Source organism: Pagrus major, chromosome 16 (genome assembly GCF_040436345.1).
Source record: "Pagrus major chromosome 16, Pma_NU_1.0".
In the NCBI taxonomy this organism is placed as follows: domain Eukaryota; kingdom Metazoa; phylum Chordata; class Actinopteri; order Spariformes; family Sparidae; genus Pagrus; species Pagrus major.
The window spans coordinates 8,343,480-8,357,974 of record NC_133230.1 but is presented as its reverse complement, the minus strand read 5'-3'; the positions used below and the strand labels follow the sequence as shown (position 1 = coordinate 8,357,974).

The following is a 14,495-nucleotide window of genomic DNA, read 5'->3' as shown; positions in this document are numbered from 1 at the left end:
CACACGTCGTTGCGACACAAATGTACTCCACCTCTGACATTAGTTTTCATGGGATACGAAAAAAAAAATATCCCAAGATAATTTTATTTGTTAGACATTTAAATTATGAGTTACATTTTTTGTTAAATGAACAGAAAGAAATTAGAAATACTCTCAACTGTATAAAGAGGATATTGTACATAAACAGAGTGGAAGCAGGAGCAGCTAAACTGAGGCCGAAGGGTACAGACGACGGTCGAGTTGATAGAAAGGACTGCTGCGTGATGGTTAAAGCAACAGAGGTTCAGTTACAAATCCACAACCATCCATACAACCATGCCATGTGTTTAAAAAATTAATGTTTCCAGAATGTTAAATGATTCATAGTCCATAAATAATGCACTGACAAATACAGCAAGGGTAAACAATACAGACAATATGTCAAAATCAATAAAACATTCAAAGAGAAATGGTTTGAATCTTTGCAGAAACAAAGAGTATAAAGTCTCCAAACATCGTCACTTCAGTGTTGACTCATCCATGCCCTGGTCCCATTCTAAAGAATTCAATCTTTCATAATCCGATTTCACAATCGTGTTCATGTCTGCTCGGGTTAATAAAAAGGCAATGAAAGACACTTCCATGGTGTAACCCTTTAGAAAACCAAAACAGGATTCTTCCCTTTCATGAGAAAACCGTTGATCTCTGCCAAACTGAACTAAGTGAGAACTAATTAGCTGGATTCCAAAGGAGTGGTTTGTTAACATCACATTGCCAGGAGGTCGGTGTTCAAACGAGAACCGCGCATGTTTAAAAACAAAAGCAAATCAGGAGTCCGTACATTCACACATACAAATGACAACAATAGGTACCATAAGAATACTTATAAAAGCTTAATTTCCCCTCGACGTGTTGCATTACATTAACTGAAATGCTTTGAGAGGCAATTTCCATATTTAGTTTGAGTTTTAAAGCTCCATAAAGAAAATCACTGGAACTGCCAAGAAAGTGGAAACATAAACTTTATCTTCATATTTAGGCTTTGTCTCTGGCTCTATGGAAAATATTGTTTTTTAAAGCTGCTGTAAGAGATTTTTTTCTGAAAATAAGTGTTTCATAACTCAATAATCCAACAGTGCTCACTGTTACAGAGTGATTGGTCAGTGACCCATGTCTCTCTTCCCAACTTCTGGAATCCCTGCCCACTTTACCCAATCAGGACAGAGAACTCCATAAAGAGGTGGTCTTATCTGCTCCTGAATGGCGATTGCTGCTGCGTGTTCATGCGGTGGCGTGGAGAGGAGGGAGGGGATTGCTTACTGCAAAACGGACAGGACGTTAGCTGAAATGATGACAGCAGTAACGCTAGATTACTGTAAGCAGGAGCCAGAAGAGCAACAAAGGAGATGCAGTGGAGAGGAGATGTACAAGATGTCATCTTATCCTCATAATGGTGGAGGAAAGGACGGTTGTTAAGAGTGGAAACAATCATAGGAAATATTCTTCCACTGCCATCGATAAGAGGACACTTTCTAGGCCCTTGTCCTGTTTTAGGAGCCACTAAATTTGCCTGAATAAGTAATAGTAATAGGTGAGAACGAATTGGCCTGGTGCGTGTGAATGTGTCCTCGCATCGTTCACATTAATCTGCAGGCATTAAAAGTCTCATGTTCCAAACAAGCATTACAATTCTAAGGAACTTTTTTATTGCAAGCTGTTTTACGATGGCCCTAAGTGTTTTTTTACCTAATCCACACTTAATACTATAAACCTCCGTTAGGTTCCTTGTTTGCTTCCAAAGAATTTCCCTTTCTGCGTCTCTTTTTTCCAGCTGGGTTGATTGCACGCATAAGCATTAATAGCAAAACTGTCAAATTTAATTACATACATGGCAAACAGGCAAAAGGTCACCTGCAGTGAGCTATAAAGGCTGTACACAAGAAGCTAGCACCATCTGTTGAGCAAAGAGGAAATGACACCTTGGAGTTTGTGGGCCGATTGTCTCATCCACCCTCTCTGTTGGTCGCTGGCACCGTCGCCTTTGATCATGCACCACGATTTTCTACTCATCCTTCTGAACACAGTATGACACAGCCGGGTTGGGTCAGCGTTTGTACCTGTGTCAGCTCAACGCTTTGATTTCCGCAGTAAAGTTCGGACCTCATGTCTGCTCTGACAGGAAATATGATATTCTCTGAGGGGTTTTTCCAGAGATGTGATTGGTACATGCATTAAAGCAATCATGTTAACAAGATTTTAGCACAGTTAACAAATCATGCACTGCTGTTGAATCAGTAAAATTGTCTCTGTGTGCAGAAACGGGCAAATGTTGTGGATTTATTTGACAGAAAATATCTCAGAAAGGCATCTGATATAACTCTTTTTTTTTTAAAGCAGCTCATACGCAGGCTCAACAGCTCTTCTTCTGTGAGCTCACAAACAGCATACGTAGCACTAATGCACCTCACGAGCGTACGTCACAAACTCACGAGTACATCGCATGCATCAGCATCTCTGTGTGTTTTGTGATAATGTTAAGCGAGAGCCGAATATTCCTTAGCGTCATTGTCGAAACTTTTTCTACCGCCTCACCCTGGTCCCTTAGAGATCCTTGCTGTCGTGTGAGCTTTTCCAACAGTCCAAAAGTCTAAGTGCCCGGAGTTTGATTCCCAAAACCCAAAGTTCATGTGCCTTGTTTTTTTGTTTTTTTTAATCTCCACAGCTTCAATGCAGTCACAAAGCAGTCAGAAGTTGTCCTCAATTGCAGTCTTTTCATTCTTCATACATCCCAAAACTTAGTGCTTACGCTCGAGAGCCAGATTTCAGAGATTTGTCAATGCCCAGCAGTCACATCAATCCAGAGGAGACTCATGTCATCTCCAGATTAAAGGCGATCTCTTGCAAATCCAATATGACACGTTTAATGACAACCACGATCGAGATACTTCGCTCAGGATCATGAAGAAACAGTTATTCAGTCCTTTATGTCCAGATCTCAGTCGGGACCATGGCCTCCTTCGTTCCGACTGAAGGCATGAGGTTCTGCTCGGACAGGAAGTCCAGAGGAAACTGGACCAGGAAGCCTCGGATTTTGCGCAGCTCCTCCTGAGCGCGGGCCAGATCAGTCTGGGCCAGACCTGGTTTGGACTGGTACTGCTCCAGCTCGGACATGTTCCTCACCAGGGACGAAGGAAGACATCGAAACACCTGCAGCCAAAAACACACGCACATATGAATTGGTTTATTTGACAACAAAAAAAACAAAAAACATGTAAACTAATGTGTTTTTTGAACATTAAAGGATGTAATCATTATCTAGTAGTCACCCAAAATAGCACAATATGTGTCCTTTAAATATTTCACCAACTCGGATGGACTGCCATGATATTTTGGACAAATATTCAAGGTTCCCTGTGGACAAATCCAAGTGACTTCGGTGGTCTTAGATCCAGCTCAAACTTTGAGCTTCATCTGTTGAGCCTACAGTATGTGCAGCTAAGGCTGACAATGTACAGTTTAAACTGATGAAAGTCTGACAATAGAAAGTTTAGCTGGAGTTTAGCTGGTGCCCTCCGACAGGAGGGCACCAGACAATATGTCTGTAGTTCATGGTCAATGTCATCCATTAGCTCAGTATTATTTAGGGAGTCTGGAATGACTTCAAGGATCATCATTATCTGTCTGCTTACATAAGAACGCCAAGTGTGAAGGTCAGTGGAAACCTTATCAACACACAATGGAAACATTCTTATGAGAGACAATCAAACATGATGACAAATTTCTCCCACAGCTTCTCCTCTTTCACCACACTCAGGAATGTTTTTGCTCGAATAGCGACTAAGACCTGGAGACTTCCAAAGTCTACTGTATTTTTCCATTCCAACACATTGTTCTTTTGTTGTGTCATGAGCGTGATCACCTCCGGCATGACTGAACGGAATGAATGACAAAAAAACAGATCACCACTTCACCATATGCCTGACTCTTGCTTTCTCAAATGACTGGCTTGTTACATATATTCTTAAAACGAGGACATCTGTGAATTATGTCTGAGTTTCAGAACCTGTAAAAATGTTTTAACACCATCTGGCACATGTGCTCACTCCTCAGCCTGATGACTTAATCTCATGTCCACGCTTACCTTCTCATAAATGGTGGCGTTGCGTCCCGCTGTGGTCATCCACACCTCCTTGTAGAAGCGATCGCTGATGGGGTCGGACAGGTCGATGCTGGTGTCGGTGTGGCCTCCGAGGATGGTACTGTTTCGGAGAGAGGGCGAAAAGAAGAGAATCAAGGAATGAGAAAGAAAGAAGAAATGAAACTTTTTTAACTTTATCTGACAGGAAATGTTTATCAGATGAAACCACATGGTTATGTTTAGCACCTTTAAAACTACACAGGGGTATTTTAAATACTGTGGGCACATGAATGGCAGGATAAGTCTTCAAAAGATATTAGATTACCTCTAACAGTCGCATACATTTCAACTAGATTCTAGCATCCTTCTTAAAAATGCGTCTCTCCCTCTTTCTGACTCATTCACACACACACACACCTGAAGCATTCGAGGCGGAGCTTAAGTGCGTAGGCTCCAGCCTCGTACTCCTGTCCGTCCATCACAGCTGCAACCTTTTCTGAGTCCTCGATAATCACTGCCACCTCGCTGTCACGTTTGCCCAGCATGCTCCTGTCGTTGATGTTAGCAGAACCTGAAACAAACAGAACAAAAATGAAACTCTGCATTCTGTCTCTCTGAGCTCTTTAAACACATTTCATACATCTGTAGTAATGGCTTGCCAAAATACAAATAAAATATGAATGCATGTAGACAGAAAAGTCACAGTTATCTCTAAAAAAAAGATGATTGAGGAACAATTATAATTTTCCTTCTGATTTGTTCCTCATTTGATTGCTACTGAAGTGACAGACTGAGCTGCACCTTGTCGGCCAGCAGAGGGCGCAGCAGAGCTACGTTGCAGCAGTCACCACATATTGAAACGTATTTATGTGCACATATTTTAGCTGCACACATGGTGACGGAGAGAGAAATAAAGCCTTTTTTTTATTTATCACATTTCGTGGCAGAGAGGCCGACTGCCTCAAATAGTAGCCTTATTGGTGAATACGACGTGAGAAAAAAAAAAAGGGACAGAAGGTGATGGAAGCAGATGAGAGACTAACCGATGATGACTGTGTTGTCGTCAGCGATGAGCATCTTGCTGTGGACGTAGATGAGCTCTGTGACGAGGCGTCCCTCCAGCTCGGCGTGTGTCCGCAGACCGGCGAAGGAGATATAGTTCATCCAGTGGTCGTCCACTGGGAAAGGAAAGGCATCGGGGTTATATTGAGTTAGAGGATGAAATTAGGAGAATATTAACACCTTTCCCACTCTAACCTTAATATTTGGTATCAAAATATGTAATGTTCTGGTTAATTCTTGTACTTACTCTCCTTTTTCAGCTGTGAGATGATGGAGTATTCCCCTCTGATCATGGTTCTGAGGAAGCGGGAGATTAAAACTCATCAAAAAGTACATGAATATTGCATCAGTGCACCCTAGACTTTAAATCACCTTGAAAGAAATAAAATGCAATGGATTTCTAATGATAGTTCCACATCTGCTTTCTGGTTTCCCTTCGCTATTCCTCTTTCAATAGTAGACAATAGCAGTGGTTCACCTGTAGTTGAAGTGCATGACAGCCTGGAGGGCGTTCCCTCCCCCTGTGGTGATGTCTCCCTCGAAGCCAGGAAGCAGAGGGGTGACCACATACACGCGGTACTTCTTACCCTCCCTGTGAGCGAGCACATATGAATCACACAAAGACAGACAATAAACCAGGAGTGTCAAAGCAGCGAGAAGCAGAAGAGAGACAGTCGATAATCATAAGCACCACTTAAATAAGCGAAAGGGTCTTAAATTAAGGGAAGTACTTGTGTGCTCTGAGGATCCTTTCAATGATGGCGTCTCCGATCTTGTTGTAGACCATCTTGTTGTCGGCACAACTGATGAAGAACTGGTTCTGATAGGAGAGAAAAGTAAGACATTAAGTAAGAAAAGTGTTTCATTCCACAGTAAGATAATCACTAAGTATATTGACAAAATCCCGAACATCAAAGTGAAGCTCAGCAGAGCCGTTTTATTCGTCATTATCACCAAACTTCAGCTCTCAGAACAATTTCATATCACAGCGTTTGTCTCTTATTTTCATGCCGGCGTACCTCTATGTAGATGTAGTGTTTGCTCTTGGCAATGACCTGGATGTAGGCATTATGGATGGACTCCTCGTGGTACTTTATGCCCGCCGACCAATCTGCTGACGACCGCAACACCTTGTACACACACACACACACACACCCACAGCATTATCCAAGGGGTGACACTAAAAACGGCTGCATAATGAATGTGCGTGGTTAGTCTTCTCCAACGCAGTATACCTACGTAGGAAGCTAAACATAGAAGAAATGAAGACAACAACAATAGACGATAGCAACCATAATTCCTCTGTACAACACTAGAATAAACATCATTTCCATGAGATAATCTGATAAGAAAAATATCAGTATACTAAATCTGGCTGTTCCACCTTCAGGGGGATGCAGCACCCCCTAAAAACAGGCATTTTAAAAACCATCAACTGATTAAAAAAAAAAAAAAAATAGAGAGAGAAAGGATATGAACCAATGTGACAAACGGGCAGATCTGCGTATACTCCTCTGTGAAATGTCTGTATCCTCACTGCACTGCATTCAACTACGAATAACTGGCATTAACATGCGTCACGACACACATCTCAAGTGACCACCTGTGAACGGATCCCACCTCCCCTGCTCTATATGCAAATACACAGGTACATCACTGGGAAAAAAACGGATGTGATGTTTTTTTATGCAAAGAAATGAAGAACTTAATGTTAAACATTTGCCGAATTGACAAGAAGGCCTAAATAATTAAGAATTTGTCATAGAAAGCATTTCACAAAGTTAATAAAGTTTCTCCTAACTCAACAACTCACAAAATTGAGCGGTTTTATAAGGGAGTCTGGGAAATTTCTCTCCCTCTTTATTCCCTGGCTGTTGTCGACTGCAGATGATATGGCTGCCTTGACCTATAGTATGTATGTATGTGGAGCAAAACCTTTTCAAACAGATGTAAATGGTTGTTGATAACTAAATAAATAAGATAACATGTATATTGCGCACCGTTAACTATGATATCATCATATGGACTGATCCCTGTCTACAATATTACAGAGGGTGAGTAGATACAACTTCCTCTATGATATTTATAATACAGATCGTATGCATAATGACTTTTGTAATGAACTGTAATGTTTATATAATGTTTATGGTGCCTTTTTCTAACACAGATGTTTTTCTACTAGTTTGATATACTAGATTTCTGTATGTTGTACTCTACTCCTGTATTTATGGTATCATGAGGAATGGTTTGTGCTCTGTTTTCACTCATTCTCTGCAGTATTGCAGATGGAATAGCCAGATTTTGTCTTGTGATATGTTTGTATCTCATTATCTTATGAAAATGGAACAGATGTAATGTTTGTTCTCATTTTGCACAGTGGCATTGTAGTGGCGGGTGCCTATTGTTGCTGACTTTTTGGAGCGCATTGTACTGAGGAGCGGGAACCTGTTGGATTCTCCACTAATCAGCATCTGATTACAGAAAGGCAATCAAGCACAGAGCGAAGAAGCAACATGTGAAATGCCGAGTTTGCTCTTTGTTGTTTTCAATGTCATTTTTTGTTAATGAGATTGTGTCAATCCAAGTATCCTGGCGCACGCTGGAATACTGATTTTTTTTTTTTGGACCGCTGTGATTTACTCTGCACCAGCTGGCACCCCAGAGAGAAGCACTTCTGTGCACAAAATGAGTTGACAGCTCCAGCCAAGCAGCTATGAAACTGCAATGGCTGCATGTTGTGTCAGTGATCATTATGAGGCAACACTAAACACCAGGATACACAAAAATATTTGAATGATTTTTCTCACCTTGTAAACTGTAACTGAGAGTTCTTCTATTCAATATTACTTACAGTAAATTAATTAGTGGTGGAAATTAAATAATTCTTTGAAAACATTAACTTCACTGCAAATGAAAAGGAAGAGTAATTTCAAAAACACAAATAGATATAGCAAAAGGTTCATCACATATTTCAAAACTGGTTTGTATAATTAGTGGTACACAGTGTTCAGAGGTGTGAGTTGAATAACAGACACACAAAGGTGTTTTAAACAACAGAGAAAAAAATCCAGAACACTTTGTCTTAAAGCGTGATGGAGACGTGATGTGATCTTCGTGTGCTTCTTATTTTAGTCGAGCATTCTGCTCAAAGGTTGGTTCCTTACGGCTAAAAAAACCCCTCAGTGTCAATCGCAAGTGCAAACCTTTGTAGTTACATAACTTTTTTTGGTCCATGGAGAGTTTTTTTTTTCTTTTTTCTGTAACGCTCTTTCTCTTTTATCTTTTCCCAGCAGTGCTTGCAGACCAGGATGTGGGAAAAAGTGCAGGGAAAGTGGGAGTTTGTACTGTTCTTCTCTGTAATCTTCAACCAGTGGTTCTTCGGTTGGTTCTCATTTTGTGTAATTAAGAAGTAAAAAAAAACATTTTCCCACAATATGTTCTGTTTTATGAGAGCAGTTAAGCGGTACTTGTGAGTTTAGATCTCTTACCTGCACTTTGGCATCGACACAGTCGGGGACCTGGTATCTGAGCTCGTTGGCACTTGAGTGAGACTTGGGCAGCAGGAATGGATAAGACAGAGAGCGATACTTTGGCTTCATGATCTGTAAGAGAGACAGTTGGAGAGTTTGGGCAGAGAGAGAGAGAGAGTAAACATAAGAGTCAGAGGAGGAATGGAAAAGAGTAAAAAACAGAAGGAGAGGGAAAAGCTGATGCCATGGAAAGCAAGAGTGTGAGGATTAAAGTGTTTTTTCCAGCCAGATATTTTTCTCATATTTGCCAGTTCAGTGTTTATTGTCCTGTTTTTAAGTTTTACACAAGTTAGCTGCTTTGAGATCACGTAATCAAAGGAATAGGCGATCAGTCTGAAAAAGTGGTTATATTCTTTCAACAAGCAGTTAATGAGATCCTGGTTAGACGAGTTTAGCTTTAAGTTTAAATCCTGCTCTTAATCCCTGTGTGTGTTTGTTAATGTACAAAGTGTGTGTGTGCACAGTACCTTAGTGAAGTTCCAGCGTTGAATGAAGTGTCTGGCTACATCCCGGGCAGCTCTGCCATGAACCACTGAGGCGATGTCGTGCCAAGGCATTCTGGGAGTTTGGTACCTGTCGATAAAGTCTGCACCCGGTGAAGACAGACAGAAGAAGAGGAGATGGGAGGATGGAGTATGGAGAGGTTGGTGCAGAGAGAAGAAGAATTGGTACTCGGTTCCAGTCTGTTTATTCTTTCCAGATGATTATTGGTTTCCATCAAACTGATGTACCAGGAAAAATGTGTGTGAGTGTGTGTTTGTGTTTGTGTTTCTGTGTGTGTGCCACGGACCATCAAAAGGCTTCTCCAGTTGGATCCAGTCCTTGTAGACAAAGTTGCAGTAGTCTTTTCCATGCCAGAAGCGTGTGTTGCCCTGTAGCTCTCCAACACCCGTCTTCAGGCTCTGCACTGAGCCACTCCCTACACACACACACACACACACACATATGGCAAATTGACCCAATTTATATTGCAACATTCTCCCTGTTTCTTCTCATTTAAACACACCTGTGCTGTCCACACTGCTCACACTGTCTGCATGCTGCAGAGTGTGTTTTTGCAGGTGCCTGTACAGAGTGAAGCGAGCCCTCCTGTTGCGGCCGATCCCCTTCAGCTTCGGCAGTTCCACAGGTTCACCGGGCTGCGTCCCTTGTCCGTTGCTCGTGGAGACGCCATCGACAGAGGACACACCCTTACTGGCCGGAGTGTTGGTGTTGGTGGTGCCAGCCTGGGAACATGATGATACAGGCTCTTACAAGCTACACCTTGCTCAGACTAAAGCAGTCTAACACAGCACCTTACAATAAATCCCAGCTTCATGAAGGTGGTAATGATCAGTTGTATTTGAATCTGTTTTACAAAGGTGTTCATTCAACTTTATGATAATTACAGAGGCTGTAAATGTTTCATCTAACTTTCTTAATGTTAATAGAAATGGAAAGGTCAACATGGTTCATTCAAAAATGAAAATTCAGTCCATATCTACTCACCCACATGCAGATGGAAAGCCGAATTAAGTTTTGTAGTCCACAAAAGATTTCTGGAGCTTCACAGCAAAACAGCGGTGCAGCATTCTCCTACACAACTGAAGCAGCTCCAAATCCCCGGAAGTCCCGAGATCCCAAATTGATTTGAAAAGACAATATTTACAGCCTTTTTAAAGCCAAAAATCTTCACTGTAGCTGCAAAGCAATAAAGCGCCTCATCTGAAGTGGGTGCACGATCAATGTCGAGGATGTAAATATTGTCTTTTCAAATCAATTTGGGATCTAGGGGCTTCCGGAGACTTGGATCACAGCAGATTTATTTATCTTCCATCGACTTCAGTTGTTTAGGAGAATGCCCCAACGCTGTTTAGCTGTGAAGCTCCGACTTTGATGACTGAATTGTCATTTTTTGGTGAACTTACCCTTTACGGTTTGGTATGTTTTCTCTCTCTCTTCTCTCTCTCTGAGTTTTGGATCATACAAACTCATCAACAATTCTAACTAAGCCGACCAATATCCTCTAACAACATAACAACAACATAGTTTACCCTCTTGGGAGCATGAAGGTCCTCAGAAAAAATCAATCAAAATAAAATATCTTGTGTTGAAAGTTTGTTGCTCAAGGAAAGGTCGAAGAAAACCCCCAAACACTGTGATCTATCATCTTGGAACTATGAATAATAACTGTTTATAATCATGGGAAAATGGTGATCATTTTTGGAGGAAAGGTCATGTGATCATCCTCAGGGGAGCATGAAACTAAGCCTACCCACTAGACTTGAGACTCCAGAAGTTGTTTACATTTCCTGCTAAGGGACATCCTTAGGTCTTGCTGACAAGGAATAATCTTAGCTATTAAGATAATAGAAATATTGACTCTGAAGGTCAATAGTGCAGCATATGAATGTGTAGTTGTGTATGGGAATGTCTGTGTGCTTGTGCTTTATGTCTGCCATTAAAATGAAGAGGTCTATTCAAGAGCTGTCACTAAGAATGTGTTTGCTCTTTGTATTCTGTTTTCACACACAATCCCCACAGGCATCCACTGTGAGTTTAAATGAAAATAAAATCTCCATTTCATCTCCTCTCCTTCCTCTCCTCATATTCAAGCCATTTGTAAACCACATTTATTGCCAATAACTCCAAACTGTGGACATGACATTTTAATGAGTTGTGTGTGTTTGGGTAGTATTTGCGTGTCTCACCTGCTCGAGGGCCACAGAGCGCGTCACACTGCCGACGTCTGTCAGCCGGTGCTCTCGGTCGTCCCAGCGCCCGTACGCCAGGTCGATCCCGCCCACGAAGGCCACCGATTGGTCAATGACAACGATCTTCTCGTGATGCGCCCACAGATAGACGGATGAGGAGACGTGGTCCGGATGACGCATCACCTTGATGTTGGGGTGCAGGTGCATGAGGGTCCTCTTGCTGTAGCCTGAGTTGATGCCCAGGGCGAGCTCCACCTCCTTGTACAACATCACAAAGATCTTCACTCCTTGTTGCTGTAGAGAGACAAGAAAAGAGAAACTAAATTAACACATTAACACATTTTCAGATATGGTCAGGAGTTCTTAACCTAAACCACATTGGAAGTAGTGACTTGTCTCTCTTTTTGTTGTAAATTGAAAAAGAAATGTAAAATAGTGGGAGTTGTATTTTACTGAGAGGAAAGTAAACACTTCAGTGTCTGTCTCTATTTACAGGATGCGTTTCTTCTTTGAGTACAGAGTGTACAGCGTTCAATACTTGGCCTGTGGGTCATTTCTCTCCCACAATCCCTTGCCTACTTACTGCTTTACGTTTGAGGGTGCAGTCAAGCCTCCACCTGTTGCCCTCCACTACAGGCCTCTTCAGGAAAATCTCTGGACTCAGCCTGGTAGAGAGAAACAGAGAGGAAGAAAGAGAGAAAAAGAGAAAATTCAGAAAACAATTGAATGCATCACATTACTTAAAAAACTAAAGTTTACATCGTCTCTTTGAAGCGTGCGTACGACAGACATGACATAATGATATAGCCTCATGAGTCACTCACACTGGCATCCCGAGCTTACATGTCTACGGTGCCATTGGCTCACATTACGCAGGCTGACACCTCATTGGTTAAGAATATGAGCCCAGTGATTACTGCCTTGGAACTCGGGGATTTCAGCCAGTCGCACATTTGGCAGTAAGGGAACATAAAGTATTACATTTGAAATTACACTCTCAAGAATATTATAATTCAGTCTCGAGACAAATACTGTGTTTATTTCCCTTTAGAAAACTCCTTACAAAGCACGCTCCTGTTAAAGATCTGAAAGGTGGAACAGTGATGTGATTGAACTTCAGAAACAGTCTACAATACCATTTACAGGTAACTCTACTCTCAGGGGACAATAAATCTTTGACATGTAAAAACAGTAAACTAAGGAGAGACACAGAGAGACAAAGGGGGTGTTGCCAGACACTTTTTTGGAGACTCTCTGACACTGTATTTCTATTCTGGGTGTGCGGATAAGGCTGTAATTAGAGCCAGTGCTACTGTATTGCCTGCCAGAGAGCCAGGACTTGCAGGTTATACATAATGTAATGTGTAACAGCATGCACTACACTAACAAGCTATCAGAGTGTCAAGTTGTCAGCTCATTCTTTGGCAGGAGACTGTGTGTTTACCGAACTGCTGAAAAAAAAAAGCCATTACAGCTATTCTATATTATGTTCAGCTGGTGAGGTATTCTATTTTTAGAGTATCACCTACATACTACTGATAAATACTGCAGTTGTTACACATCTATAAGATTGAACCATGACTTTGTAGGTTTCAAACCATCTCACCAAAGGATTGCAGTTAAAAATTAACTTCAGTTCAGAGGATCATAATAAAACTCTGCTTAGCCTGCTGCCGCCACTGCCCGACCCTGGATTATGAATGGATGGATGGATATTTAAATATGCCTATACTGCATAATAATTCCCACATAGTCAGTTTATCACCTGCTTTGCGATAATGGCCCCTTGTTGAGTTCACTTATATAAAAGTAGAGGTATAATTTCTGGGTTTTCACAGTTTGACATCGGCCATTTGAACACTTAAACTCACCACCAGTCAGTGATAAAGATTTCCTCTTTAGCCTCCTCCAAAGCATCAGCCACATCCTCCATGTAAGTCTTTCCATTGACATACCTGAAGAGACAAAAACCAGTCAGTCTGAGTAAACAGACATTAATGTCACATGTGCTTGTGTTGACACATTCACACATACATGCAGGTAAGCAAGCATGTGCGGTGTTTCACTTCACTTGTTTCTGTACAGGAAGTGGATTACTACTTCTGCCTTTTTCTAGCTGTCTGCTTTGTCAAAATTTGCCTCATAACTGCCACAAAACCACAATAAGGACAACAACATAAAGAAGAAAAAAAAACTATAAACACATACAGTGTCTGTACGATGTACGACTTACCTAACCTTACAAGCTACACCCAAAACACCATGACATAACTGCTCTTTAAACACTCTTGTTTTCCATTAGCTCACAGGACCACAGCACATTTTTTCTTTTTTCTTTTTTTTCTCCCCGCAGGCTGCTTGCTCAGTACAAAGACAACTTATAATGACATTATCACACAGATGATTCAATATCACAGAATCTGCCAGCTGAGGGGGAGAGAATGCAACAACAACAAAAAAAGACCTGAAAGATGGCAAAGAGAGAGTTGACTGCTCAGTCCTCTCGTACATTTCCATAGTTACCAGATAAGGGAAAGAAGTTACCATTTGGCAGGGATGTTTTCCTGTTCCTGTGCAAATGATCCAAAGCGGTGATCTCGGAGGAAAGCCTTCCCATGACTCCTCACGAAGCTCTCAATGCTCTGACCCCACCAGCGAGCGTGTCTGTAGCTGCTGCACTTGAACACCAGGGTCCTGCCAGGAAGATGTACACAGATACATGAACTAAAAATACATGCCTGTGCTCAAAAATACAGATACATGGAGTTATGTTATGGGTCATGGCCTGTACCTTGTTAGTGCCTTAGGCATTTCTGTGATTTTTAGTTTCATTTCATAGCTTAAAGGTGCAGTATGTAAGAATAGGCCACCTGTGCTCCAAACAACAAACAACTTAGCGAGCTTCTTAGGCCAGTTAGCCTGGCAGCTAGTGGTCCTATTAGCTGACCAGATTTGGCGCTCAGAGTACTGGGGAAATATTGGTGTTTACACTTCCAGCACAGGACCAGCGGGAGGAGGAGGTTTTCGTGCCCAGGGTTGGGGGGACCCAGTGGGGAAAGCTGGAAGGGAGCAGTGCCTGAACAAAAGCCAGGC

General features: G+C 41.7%; 1 protein-coding gene across 1 annotated transcript in view; it reads right to left on the bottom strand.

Moving 5' to 3' along the window:
• Positions 1-39: 39 nt before the first annotated feature.
• Positions 40-14,495, bottom strand: part of pld1a (phospholipase D1a) — a 33,336-nt gene continuing 18,880 nt past the window's right edge. Inside the window, exons 10-25 of the mRNA XM_073483379.1 lie at positions 13,947-14,096; positions 13,274-13,357; positions 11,986-12,067; positions 11,400-11,696; positions 9,716-9,935; positions 9,500-9,628; positions 9,177-9,295; positions 8,668-8,781; positions 6,199-6,309; positions 5,911-5,999; positions 5,658-5,771; positions 5,427-5,476; positions 5,161-5,295; positions 4,535-4,688; positions 4,121-4,238; positions 40-3,186 (exon numbers count right to left, since the gene is read on the bottom strand). Of these exons, the coding sequence (XP_073339480.1) occupies positions 2,962-3,186; positions 4,121-4,238; positions 4,535-4,688; positions 5,161-5,295; positions 5,427-5,476; positions 5,658-5,771; positions 5,911-5,999; positions 6,199-6,309; positions 8,668-8,781; positions 9,177-9,295; positions 9,500-9,628; positions 9,716-9,935; positions 11,400-11,696; positions 11,986-12,067; positions 13,274-13,357; positions 13,947-14,096 (2,191 nt within the window). The 3' untranslated portion in view covers positions 40-2,961. The remainder of the gene's footprint in view (positions 3,187-4,120; positions 4,239-4,534; positions 4,689-5,160; positions 5,296-5,426; positions 5,477-5,657; positions 5,772-5,910; positions 6,000-6,198; positions 6,310-8,667; positions 8,782-9,176; positions 9,296-9,499; positions 9,629-9,715; positions 9,936-11,399; positions 11,697-11,985; positions 12,068-13,273; positions 13,358-13,946; positions 14,097-14,495) is intronic.